Here is a 13,922-nt window from a genome sequence, read left to right on the forward strand (position 1 = left end):
ACATATGAAGCAATGCAGATCAGCACTAAGAATATAATGGGTAGATATGCTTAATTAAACACTGCAGATCAATATTTTCCTTTAATATTTTGTACTTGTGCAACAAAATACTTAAACTGGCATATTGTGATATGTAAGACATTGAATTGATACCTATTATTATAGTTATTAATGAATTTTCTGATACAGCAGTTTTTCATATGAAAAGAAAGAACATCATTATAATGTATTGAAACCTCATTGTGGGAATATATGGGAACGTGTGATAAGGTTTAAGTAACTGAGTCTTGATTGCTGTTCTATCACCACAGGCCACTTCCCAATTTTATTCTCATAGAACAGATACCAGTTTCAGTAAGAATGGAATTTACAGACAAGTACAGGACAGCTGAATGCAAGATGTCCTCTCCTATCCCTGCCCAAAAGGACAAAAGCTCAGAGTATTTACCTTGAGCAAAGAGCTAAAACTTAACTCCTTCTTGTTGTTTCAGATCAGGTGAGTGCTTCAAGGAGTCCAGCTGAGCATCACCACCACAGGGCAAACAGCTACACCAAAATGGCTTTCTACAGATGTGTCCTTTATAAAAGCAAATGTGAACTGGAAGGGCACCTTCTAGCTTGGATTCCCAGTCATTGTTGTGACTACTGAAAGGAAGTATCTGCCCCAAAAATACCTATATGTAATGGAAGAAACAACTGAAGGGCAAAACATCCAAGTGTAGTCTAAGACATGGAGATTGAAATCCCTGGGGTGAATCAAGGGAGGGGTCACCAGAGATGCTCTCAGTGCAAGTAAGTTCAGTAACCATTCTCCTACAGAGCTACCAATTAGGTCCTTTTCCCCTCAGGAAACTATGGAAAGCCCCAAGAATTCTTCTCAGAGCACTAAATAATTTGGACAACGTCAGTTGGGCAAGTGTAAAACATACTGCCCACTGAGATCTTGATGACTCCATCTGCATTTGTGCTGGACACCTCCCTTCCCTAGGGCAAAAGCCAACCCCACTCCTGCTCTGCTCACCCCAGGCACTGTCCTCCACCCCGTACACAAAGGCAGGCCAGTGTAAGGTGAGCAAGTGCTGCTTTCTCCACATCAGCAGCTCCTTCCATGTGCTCCTCAAAGGCATTCACCTTTCCACTGGCAAAATTCTTCTTAAATTGTCCAGTGGTGCAGTCCACCTCTTTGCAGAGCAGATCTTGGAGATCAGAGCAAGTGATACCCATACTGATGCACTGACTGAGACCACCAATGTTACTACTTTTAGCATTTTTATGCAGCCTCTCGGTTTGAAATGATTGCATCTATTAAAGCCAGAGATGGTTAAATGGAAATAAATAAAACCATATTTAGAAAACAGATGGGCAAAATTAATTAACAATGTCAATGCAGAATTTAAAGAAAGCATTCTCTACAAAAAAAACTATTGTATTCTAAGATGCTACTGCAGTATGGTTTGCTGCAGGGATGGGACGAATGTATTATTTACCAACAAGCACTGAGATTTCCATGTTTGTGCATTTGAACAAATACATTAAAAATATGTAGCTCATAGATGTCAACTGCATAGCAATTTAACAGCCAAGTGGTCTTGAATCTGCTGCACTATTGAGCTTTGCAACTCCTATTCGAACTGCTTACTGCAATAAGCAGTAATAATTCAAAAGTTTAAGAGTTTTATTTTTGTTACATTCCAAGAAAAACAAGTAATAACTCAAGTTTTGGAGTCAGAGAAGAGCTGAAGTATTAGATTCGTCCCTTCCCTCACTTGCTGCACACAGAAACAACAGAAGCAAATTTAGAAGAAATATAAAAGCAGTAAAGCAGTACCTGACCAGAAAGGAGTGGAGGAAGGGGGAACAAAGCTGTAGTCTGGAGGAGTTACAAAAGAAAACCCACAGAACAAAGAAGGGGCTTAGAGGAAAAAAAAGAGAAAAAGAGAAAAGCAAAAGAACATTGAAATATTGGCATAAGATTTAAATAATAGTTTTTTAACTATATAATTCATTGGTAATAAGGAAACTAAGGTTCCCTACTAAGGATGTCTGCAAGGAAATTGACTGTAATAACTAGAAAACTTGGATCTGTGATTTAATTTTTAACAATTGCATTTTTCAAAGAGTAAAGTAGGAAGAAGTCACTCATTTAGGGTTTCAGAGAAGTAAATAGTAACTGCAGCCTCTTGCAAGTATTTTCAGATTTAACAAAAGTTTTTTTCATTCTTTGTGTGCCCCACTTCTTACCATTACAAAAGCAGGAATTCATGCATACATAAATCCTCTTAAGCCCAGCAACACTAGTCACATGCCCTTAATTAGGGTATAGTCTAAGTCGACTTGGAGTCAACTCCAAACTATGGCATGGAAAAGAAATATGCGTTCTGCCCTGTAAATCATTAACATCAATACAAATTCCACAGCTAAACTACATCCTTTAAGGCCCAAACAGAACAGCTTATATTTGCAGTTTCCCCAGTTTGCAATAAACCCCTTGAGCAAGCAAAAAAAAGCTTGGCCTAGGCAGAACCAGCACATCATCCTAAGCCCCTGTAGCAGCTTCCCTGGGTGAAAGCCACAGGTGCTCTTGCTCTGTTGTCAATAAAACTGGGGGCAATGTACTTTCAAATGCAAAAATTAGATGAAATTAACTAGAATTGCTTCAAGTGAAACTACAGTTTATTGACCTGTTCTCACATTTTGTCCCTCTTTGGAAGAGGCGATAAAGATATATTGTGTATATGTCTAATGAAGTTGGGATCTTTGCTCCCAGCTGTGATTTGGAAAGGTACATCCATCTCAACTGGATAAATGATAATGCAGCCTCTAAATTATAGCTAATAATATCTGTAATTACTGAACATGAATTTTCTTTCAAAAAGTAACAGGGTTATATTTATCACCTACAGCTACTTCTCTGAATTTATTCTTCTGACTACACATGAAACAGTAATTTGGCTTCAAAATAGTACTTGGAGGAATGATGACTAGAATGGTTTTATGCAAGAATCCATGGTGGAGGTAATGCTACAGTTTTGTGCATCTTACCTGGATGACCATAGATACATTTGTGACAAAGAAACTACAAGCATGAATAAATCAAACAGAACTGATACTGTATTTTAACATTCATAAACCTTGGGTTTAGAAACAAAAAAATATCCCACAAGACAAACCAACAGCATTTTAGGTTAGTGTCTCATAGGACAAGAAAATCATGCTCCAGGGCCTCTTACACTCTGGAAACTCCCTTCTGATCCTTCCCAGTGGTGATGATGCTTTCTCCACCTCTAACACTGAATGGACTATCTGGGATGCATGAGGGATTCCTTTATACTGGAGACAGCAATCTCAAGTAACAGCTCTGTGGGGAATTGCGCAACACAAACCAAGAGGGCCAAAAGCAGTGACTCAAAAGCAGTGCCCATTCTTAGAGGCAAACACCCACCTTTACTTCTCCAGAAGCACAACAGCAGAGTGGGACAGCAGCCCACAGGAACACACCCAGCTTAGGTGCTGTATGGGGGATGGCTGGTCCTTAACTGGCCAGACTTTATCCCGATTTTTCTCTCTGATATAGCTGGAGGGTTGGTTTTATGTGTCAAACTCTGAACAAGTAAACCCATGTGGGCAAGGAAATCCTACTAGATTGCTACAAAAACTGATCTGTTTTGATGATAGGGTGCTGGTGTTGGCTTCTAAGCAGAAAGGCTAAATTATTTTGATTCCCTAAGGGTTGAGATGATACTTGCTTTGTTTTACTTTACTAAGAGATGCCTTTACACAGTTAATGCATTAAGCATTAGCAGGATATGATAACTAGTTAATATACCTACTCCTAGTTAACTGACAAAGAAAAATATCCCTCAGGTACGACTTGGCTTCATGATTTAGGTTACATTAAAATTTAAATTTCATAAAGATTCAAATTTCTCTATATGATTGTGCTCTGCATCAGCAAATCAGAATAAAGTGCCATTATTCTACTCCACAGAGTAATGTCCTCTTTTCTTCCTTTTTTGCCTTTATTTCATTAACTGGTTGATCATTCCTATAATCTAATGTAAGAATTAGTATTTTTCTGTGTAGCAAAACAAAACTTGATCATACTGTGTGTGTCTAGAAAACCCTAAGACTGAAAAACTAAGAAGAAAGAATATAGCATTTCCCAAAAAATCTTCCCAATTAACTTGAAGTTCTATATTGACAGAAGTAAATATCTGACAGCTTTTACAACCACATTAAAAGAAGTGTACAATGAATATGAGAACAACACAGGTGACATCTGCAAGACAAGGAGACTGAAAGCAAAGTTCTAACCCAAGTGGGAAGCCAAAAACTGGAAAGACGAAATAACTATCCCACTAGGAGATTTTTATTAATGTTCTAAAACATTATTCTAAAAATCAAGTAGATGCTGAAGCAACAATCAAATTCCCTGAAAATTTAAGAAGTTACAAGGTGACTTATTATGATTCACATTAGAAATCACAAGTTAAATGAAATACCAGTTGTTTTTATTTTCCCATATGGCTAAACAAAAATGTAAATACAAAAAAAAATTAACATACTTCTTTCTCACTCTTTTCTGGGAAGTAAAGTCAATTCAGTATTGCCATCCAATTTCACAGCAGCTCAAAGACCTTGGCAGCAGAAAATTATAAAGCTCTGTCAAAGTCTGCAGTGGTTCAACTAATGTTTTTTAGAAATACTTTTCCCACTTATTCTGTCAGTTATATATCCTAAAGATCTCCTGTTTTGAAAAAAAGCTGATGTCTTATCAAAAGATGGCTTCATTAAAAATCCAGATATGTGAATAGTATAGAGAAAAACACCACATTAAACCCAAATCCTTCTTTAAATTAGCTTCAAACTGTCAAAGCCCATTGTATTCACTACCTTCAGCCCCATGCTGAGTAGCTGCAAAACTGAAAAAATATGCAGAAGTGCTCCCTCTCTCCTCACCTACTTTGTCCAGCTTCCTTCCAACAGTTTTTCTTGCACTTGGATTATGTGGGAGGAGATCCAAAAAATGAGCTGTGTGCTGGTCCTCACTGAGGGCTGTGAGTAACCTCCATGTCCAACTGCTGCCCCACGTGACTTATTTGCTCCCTCTACTAAACCAAATTGCAGCCTCAAGTTTCCCAAATTCTTTCTAAATTCAGCCCAGCAGGGTTCACACAGCATAAATATAAGGCTTTTCTTACATCAGCTTGGTAAAATGAACAAGACAGCTTAAAAACCAAGCAGAGTGACCCACAGATGGACTGATAATCATGGACATTTTGGTTAAACAAACAAAACAAAACAACAAATAAATCACCACAGTCATGAGGACACACTTTACTGTGCAATGCCATTTAAAGGAAGTGTCATTCTGAGTCAATCTAGACAAAGCAGGAGAATTATGGAAATCTATTAGATTTTACATGAGGAGTTGGGGAATTGAAAGGTTTTCAGCTCAGTTTGGTCTAAGACAAAACCTGCAGTTTCCACCAGTACAGTCTGCAGCATCAAAGGGCTGATAGTTACTGCAGCAGAGACGCCCTTCCTCATCCCCTGGACTAAAATGAGAGCATCTCTCAGTCATTTCTCCTGCTCTCCCACATACTGCCTAAAAGATCTTGTAAAAGATGATGTTTTCTTTTGTATGATGAGTGAAGTTAAGGAGGATGAACCATAAATCTTGTATCCTGTAAAGCAGGAAATTACTGAGCTCTTGCAGAGTAAGAAGTTGATGGACAGTATAGATACATTCAAACTGAGATACATTCTAAGGAAATGGCCTAAGGAAAAAACAGAATACAATCTGGTTCTGCTCACAGTCAATGATAACTCAAAAAAAATGCAAAGTAAATCAAGAGAGAAGCACAGGGAGACCATGAGCTAAAGGAAGAGGAAAGGACAGGGCAGAGAAATTCACCAGGAATGGACATGAACACCACAGAGAGGAGACAACTGACAGAAGTCCTGGGAAGCAGTGAAGGAGAACAGAAATGGAAAGATGAGCTGGGAAGTACTGACAGTAAATGAAATGCCAGGGACATGATGGTTTTTCACATTCATTTGTCCTAAATTATCTTCACTTTAACTAGGAGAGGAAGAAAGCCTCCAAAGTTACAGAAATGTTATGGAACAGAGGTAAGCAAGTAAACAAAAGCTCACAAACACAGCAAATGTAAGTAACAAAGCCACCACCATCATCACACAGACTAGACTGGGCTTTTTTGGGCTTTTACAGCAGTCTCCATTCTTGTTAAAATCCCCATTAATTTTTATTTTCCTCTTATTATCTGTTACAGTACAAAGATGCAGCCAGTGACTGCAGAACAGCAAATCTAATATTTGCTCTTTGACAAAAACATATATTTTCCAGAGGCCAGCTATGTGGTAGGTTTTATCATTAACATTGAACCTGTCCATGTCCTAAAAACCATGTATGTTCCACTTAAATTGTAATAGCTTAAATAAAGGACAGCATATGCATTGCAAGTCTTCTCAGTTTCTGTCTAAACTTTACAACTTTTATACTGCTATTTACATTGGACAGTAGTTCATGAACTTTTGAAGCTTAGTAAGGGAACTCTAATAAACATTCAATGTTAAAAAACATGCATAAAAATAATTATGATATAGTAAATCTAAATTTTTTTACATAATTATTTGGTATTACTGAGATGCTATTTCATAGGGCTATGCTACAAGACTGATTTATTAAAATCTCTTTTTAAGGATTAGAAATTGTCACAGATATTAACACTCGTAGCTGCACATATGCAAATTTCTTAAGAAACTAGGCAAGATGCAGTTTGATCTCTCACCAGCACATCTAATAGAATTTTTGAATATCAGGGAGATTTTAAGTTTGGCAGCAAGACAAGCTTGCTAGACATGTTTATAAATTTCCTGGCAGATCCAAATCTGCTTAGCTTCCAAAAATCCTAGCTAAAAGCATTGCCATAGTAATTGGTTATATGTCAAAAATGGAAGATGAAAAAGCTTCAAGTACCTTGTCCTTTTAATATATATATATATACACATACACACATATATATATGACAAAGTAATCCACAAAAATTTATAATCCTCACCATTGCCACCTGTTCTGTTACTCCTCTGTCCCACTGAGTTTTCAGATTCTTTGTATGGAAATTGAAGAGTAGTATCCAAACTTCGAAAACCTTCTTTGAGAGAGTGGTGCTTGTAGTATTCTACAAGTTCCTTTCAGAAAGAAAAAAGACTTGCATTGGAAATTGAAATCACACACCATTCAGCATTCTGGTGTACAGGCAATGACAGCTTCTCTTCCCCTTCACTACATGGGACACAGTCCAGTCCTAACAATAAATATGTAGTCTTAAGCACATAAAATTATCACTTAGAGCTAAAACCATAAACATAAAAAATTATCCTTTTAGCAGGAGTGGACACAATTCAAATCTTTCACTCACATAGCTTTCTGGAATTTCATAAACCAAAGTAGTTCTCTCTCACAGGAAGAGCTACAAAGAAAATCTCACAATGTTAAAAAGCTAATCAATGCTTACCATTAAATTTTTAAATTTTCTATTTTCCGCAATGTGGAAAAAGCCATCTCTTGTTAAAATCTTGATGTGTTTCACTTCGTTATTGTACCTGTGGGCAATGAATAACTTATGAATATAAATGTGTTTTTAATCAGACACAATCAATAATTACCTGAGGGCATGCCCCTAGAACACCACACACATAAATTCTTAAGACAAAATGTATATCTGTGCCAAAACAAAGTTGACATCTAATCAACCAAACATATTTATTAAAGTACAGCTAAAGAAGTAATCTGTCATCTGAAAAAAAAAAGTCACAGCTAACTGCTTAATCTAATTGGGAATTCCCATGTACTTCCTGCTTTTATATTCATATGGATCAACAACATGAAAGCAAACAATTATTTGCACCCACAAAATGTACAAACCCTCATTTTACTGAATAGTCTGAGACACAAAGGGCTTTGAGTTCTCACCAAAGTCAATGAAACGGATCTCACTGTACTGCAAACAATGCTTACTCTTCTCCAACATGCTCAAACTTTATTTTTGTAGCCCCAATTTGCTACATCAGCGTTACAAAACCACTGCTTCTTTCCTTCTATAAATCCTGGGTAATTTTTGACAGCAGCTTCAGTTTTCCTATATTGACTCTTTCCAAGGCTGCACATAATTATACAATGGAAACAGTGGCTTGTTTGCTATATGTATATCAAATACTATCTAGACAAAAATGAGAACAGGAAAACTTTCCTGAGGCATTCTTAATCCAATTCCACTTACTTAATGCTAATTGCATATTCTCCTGATTCTTTGGTCCTGTGCCGCACCAGGTAAGTGCTGTTTACTCTGTTAATCAGTTCACTTTCAGCCTGCAATCGTTCCATTGCTCCTGCAAACCTGTAACAAGGAAAATAAAAATTGCCTATGATTTTTTTCCAAGCTCCAAAGGTCTATTAAATATGCAATAGAGAGTGAAAATATTCTACATATCATGAGGACCAAAAATAAATCAATTGCAAAAGAATACCATGTCCAGATTTCTGAATGAAGAATAAAACATGAAAAAATTCCCTGGTTGGGGGTTGTGGAATTCCTAATTAGAAAAGTACCTTTATGGATGTTGAATACAATATCTGCTAAGGAAAGTGCTTGAGCCCAAGCATTAGCTGAATGACTACTGGCTTAAAAAGTTCATAAAACCAGCTGGTCTATCTGCATCATATGCTGCAAGAGAAGCAATACAACAGTGGTCCAGAACGTTTGAACCTCCCTGAGTTCTAGGGAGATTTATTGCAACAAAATGGAGAAACAGCCACCAGAGGTAGATCAGGTCAAAAAAATACCTATATGAAAATTTGGCACTTACACAAGACAATATTTTCTTTGGTTTCATAATTATGAGTAACGTCTAAAGGTTAAAATGCAATGGGTATACCCAACATCCAGAGGAAAAAAAATAAATAAGCCAAAACCATCCAAATTTGAAAAAGCTGACGCTAAGTGTTCAAAGCTAAGACAAATAAATCACTGATTCTGCAGCGTGGCTGCATGAGCAGATTTGTGCCCTTGCTCTGCCTTGTGGTTTGTGTAGGACATCATGAGACACTGTCAGCAGACACTCATTTGTAAAACCACAGGTTAAACTGTTAATTGGAGAAAGTGACCTAGCTTCCAGGGAAATTATGCTTATCCTACCATTTTACAAAGGCTGTCACCACCACAGCCCACCACTATGTAAAGTTTCACACCAATACGTCACAAGCAATTAGAAAGAAGATTTAAGTAAAATAACAGTTCTTTATTAAAAATCCATAGAAGATAAAGACTAATGCCAGTTATATGCTTTATTCTAACAAAATTATAAATAGACCATGTGTTAGAAATTAATTCAAAATATCAATTTTAAATAATAAACACTACTTGGCTTGTTATGAAAAATCAGTATTTGTTTAGGTGTGATCCTAATTTCACTTTTGGCAAGTTAAGAGGAAGTCAGAATTCATGTCTAAATGGCAAGGCATAAAATCAGTGAAAGAACGCAAGTGATGCTTACTCCTTTGTCTCAGAACCACCATGTCTTCTCTGAGTTGTGAGAAAGAGTTCACACACTTCATAAACCCCAGAGCAGCAGTGGTTGCAGTCTTGATACATTTTTTCACAGCATCATCAAGGTAGGAAGAGGCCTTCAAGATTCATCTAGTCCAACCTTGCACCACCATAGATACCCCTAAACCATATCACCAGGTGCCACCTGTATCTCTACAGCTTCAATGTTGGTGGAGGTTTTTAAGGAAATGCAGAATTATTAATGATACAAGATGTATTTAATATTATTCCTTCCTTTATTCACTCAACATGTAAGATATACTTCCATGCTTCATGTTAGAACCATCTCTTATTGTTCTATTTCAGACCTCTGGGACTAAGGCTGTGCAGCCGCAATCATGTAAACAAAACATCACAATCATTAAGCACTTTATTATATCAGAAATGCTTTTAGGCAATGCATGGTATTGCTTTCCCAAACCATTACACAATGTCTTCTTCTGAAGCCTGGAAAGGTTAAACCAATATAACTTAAATTGTAGTAAACACAGTTTCTTTCTGTGACTGCTTCTTTCAGAGATTCTTGTAAGACAAGACAGAGACTTACCACAGCTGTGAAGAGTAGTCTACTGGCTTAGGAACCTAGAATATCAAAAGATATAGAAAATCATTTTTTCTAAAAAGCAGAATTTAGATGGATTTAACTATCAATGTGATCTAATTTGTCCACAAGTCTATTTTAAGGAAGTGATAATAAAGGACAAATATTCCATATCACTCTGAAAGTAGTACAGAATATTTTAAGTTCTTTTCTTCTGTGACAGTTTGTTTGGGCTATTTTTACTTCAGAACTGTTCAAACAAAGCCTTTCTAACAGTGCCTATATTCAAATTTCATAAACAAAATATCTCAGTGCTCTGTATTGCAGAAAAGTGCACTAAAACATGTGAACAATTTACACTAATGTATAAAACTCATTTCATGTATTCAGGACCATGTGGCCTTAGAATATCCACTGGGAAATATGCTCTACAATCTTCAAGAGACCTCAGAATATTCCACAACTTCTATCACATGACATCATTCATTCCTTTTTATTTGACTTGGGCAGCTATTGTACTGTATCTTGCTAAGCATGTCATTTGATTCTGAAATTAAATTTAAAAATTAAACTCCAATCAGCTGCAAAATTTGTGTATATGTACACAAACATATGTATAGATAATGTTTATTCATGCACAAGAGGCACAGTATCTCCCTTCAGTGTGTGATAACTCAGTATTACCCTATCCTTCTAAAACAATGTGTGAAAATGCACAGTGCTGAAAAATGGATTTTAGTGAAAGGTTAACATGAATCTCACACACTTATAAATTAAGGTCACATATTCTTAGGTAAGCAGAATGTTTTGGGGTTTTTTCCTTCAAGTAAAACTAATGAATGTTTTATTTTCTGGTCTCTAATAGGGAAGAAATTACAGTAACATTCTTCTCAAAATTTTTATTCATGATATATGGAATGTCACCAAAAGAGACTTCCAAAAACAAATCAAATCAGGAAAATATTATTACAGAGGCCTCTAAACTTAAACTGATTGAATTGCAATCAATTACAACTCCCACTGTCTTGACCTCAGGTATCAACCAAGATCTCTATCAAGTCTCTAGACTTGACCTTGAAATAAGCTTCAGTGTGGAACACATTAAAGTTCTCTGCGAAAAAAACAGGCTCACGTGTTTGCCTTGTGTAGCAGTAAATCTTAACAGGTATTAAGCAGTCATTTAGTCTAGTTCTTGAGAGAGAAAAAGGAAACATGCATTATTCCCAGAGAGTAGACAAAGGGCTCTTTTCTCAGCAGCCTCTGCAGTGCTGGCAGCCCATGAACTCCTCAGGAGTGCAGGGCACCCAGGAGAGCCAGGGGTCACCCTGTCAGCAGCACTGGCCTTGCCCATCCCTGCAGGTACTGATGGTGCTACTCAGGCACCTCTGCCTCTAATGGGGAGACCTGGCAGAAAGTTCATGGACTATGCAAATGCTGACAAACAATTCCAAAGAGAAATGCTTTAGTGGATCAACCTGATGACACACTTCAAGGCCACCATTTCAAAAATTACAAAGTTTTAACATGTCTTTTACATGTTGCAAGATATCTTTAAATATTTCAAATTTGTTTCAATATTTCTAGCAGTGCTAGAAATAAACTGGAAAGGATATAAAAATTCAAAGATGGTTTAAGTCCATCCTCCAGAGCAGTTAAATGATAGATGAATAGTTGCTTTTGTAAATTTTGAATGGACAAATATATTCATATAACAAGTGTTGCTCATTGGCATAAAGAGGATAAAATCAAATGTTATTCCAGAAACTCTTGGCTCATTCTGTGCTATGTATTCAGTGCCTCTACAGAAACTAGAAAAATAGAGGAAAGCTAGGAGGAAACAGATATTACTCATATAGGGCATAAAATCTCTGCTGACATATACTACTTATTTTAAAGGGAAAAAATTGTTTATAGGGACATCTGTGAAAAGTCTGGAATATAGATATTCTGGAGCTCAGCAGTTTTTCATTCAATATTCATTCCTAAAGTCTTCTGATATATGGATTTTATGCTGTTTCTGGGCATTTTTATATCAGATGGTTGTAAAGACTGTTAGACTTAATAATAACAGTAAAAGTTATAGCATGTTTAAAACCTGATTGATGTTTCAGTATCTTTAACTGCATCGTTTATCATAATAAGATGTTTATATTTCATCCTTCCAAGTTAACAGTGGTGAAGCATCAATTTATCTTTTTGTTCTGATCATGACACCAGTTGGTAACATTTCATGAATAGTATTTATTCATTCTGTAAAACTGCATTCTTTTCAATACTCCTCTAAATAGTATATTTTAAATTTAGCAGAAAGCTTTACCATTAGAAAGATACCTATATAACACCCCAGCAGCATTTTTCCTAACTTCAGATATTACACTGCCAGTGCTTTTAAAGTATATTGGTGATTCTTTAAAGTGCTGCTACAGTTGGGGTCAATGACACACACAATGACTGATGGGGTCACTGACAGTGACACCATGGAATGGGAAATCCACCCTTGAACAATAAGCATGGGGTGGGAAAATCACAAATTTAACAATAAGCAAAGGGTGGAGGGATGAAAGCTAAATTCACACAACAATTTCATCTTTATTTCAGATTTGTCCTCTCACCCAAACTAAAAAAACTTGTACCTACAAATAGCCTGTGCATTCCTCTTCAAACAAAATCCTGGAATTATAGGGTATTAAAGATGTCTTTTGGTATTTTAACATACTTATATTCTTTAGGATCTCATGTATACTTGGTCTGGAAACTAAGGCACAATAAGCCCCAAAGACATATCAAAATGCAGCTACTAAGAGCTGACCCCACCTACTTCTAAAAGCCATTGAAGTGGCATATCTTGATTGCTGTAACAAAAGCAATTTTATTATTAAGTCAAAGTGTTAAGAATCAGGTGCAAGTAAGTGAAAACTTAAAGCAAAGTAAGGACTAGGATTCATTACAGGGTTTACGGGTTTTTATCAATTGGCCTCAACAAAGGCAGGCAGTAATCTGATGCACAGTGTTACAGCAGGCAGAGAAGGAACAAGTGTATTGTATATTAACACACCATCACATCTGTACATAAAACTCTTGAGTACACATTAGAGTACGTATTATAAAATTATTTTTCTTATTACTTTCACAAACTTTTCTAGATTGAGACGATTGTTATGTGAAATAAAGACATGTAAGAGCATAAAGAAAAAAGAAAATTTATCAAGCAGCGAGAATTCAAAGTTTTATATTAGTTTTACAATTTTTAAACTTACTACCTAGGCTGTAATCCCTCTCTCTAACCCAAAGTGACTGGGGAAAAATTAGAGCCACAGCACTCTCACCTTCCTGCTGGGGAAGGAAGAAAGTGCACTTTCACATAAAATGTATTTGATCTACACTCTGGAAACTCTTCAGACAGTTCAATTTATTAATATTCCCAAAAGCGAAACCTGCTTATCAAACTTGTTTTCTTGACATGTCCTACTTACACCCAATAACCAAAAGTATTAGAACTCTCTACTTGAAACAATACTGAATCCACCGTGAAAGCAGCAAGGATCTAGAAACAATTTTATTTTTGTAAGATAAAATTAATCTTAATGAACTAATGAATTGGGCAGTTTTCCTGTAAGATGGCAAACAGAACTAAATAATTGTACTTACACATGGGCAAGGTTTTACTGCATCACTTGGGAAGAATCCAAGCTCTCCTGTTGTTAGATTTCTTCCCTAAAAAAAAAAAAAATTCAATTTTTGAGATATAA

At 36.3% G+C, this 13,922-nt stretch overlaps 1 protein-coding gene across 1 annotated transcript in view; it reads right to left on the bottom strand.

The window, feature by feature from the left end:
- Positions 1-13,922, bottom strand: part of VAV3 (vav guanine nucleotide exchange factor 3) — a 145,014-nt gene that overhangs the window by 7,841 nt on the left and 123,251 nt on the right. Inside the window, exons 21-25 of the mRNA XM_030953354.1 lie at positions 13,822-13,887; positions 10,180-10,214; positions 8,307-8,423; positions 7,542-7,629; positions 7,086-7,215 (exon numbers count right to left, since the gene is read on the bottom strand). Coding sequence (XP_030809214.1) covers positions 7,086-7,215; positions 7,542-7,629; positions 8,307-8,423; positions 10,180-10,214; positions 13,822-13,887 — 436 coding nt within the window. The remainder of the gene's footprint in view (positions 1-7,085; positions 7,216-7,541; positions 7,630-8,306; positions 8,424-10,179; positions 10,215-13,821; positions 13,888-13,922) is intronic.

The sequence above is a fragment of the Camarhynchus parvulus genome, chromosome 8, assembly GCF_901933205.1.
Source record: "Camarhynchus parvulus chromosome 8, STF_HiC, whole genome shotgun sequence".
In the NCBI taxonomy this organism is placed as follows: Eukaryota; Metazoa; Chordata; class Aves; order Passeriformes; family Thraupidae; genus Camarhynchus; species Camarhynchus parvulus.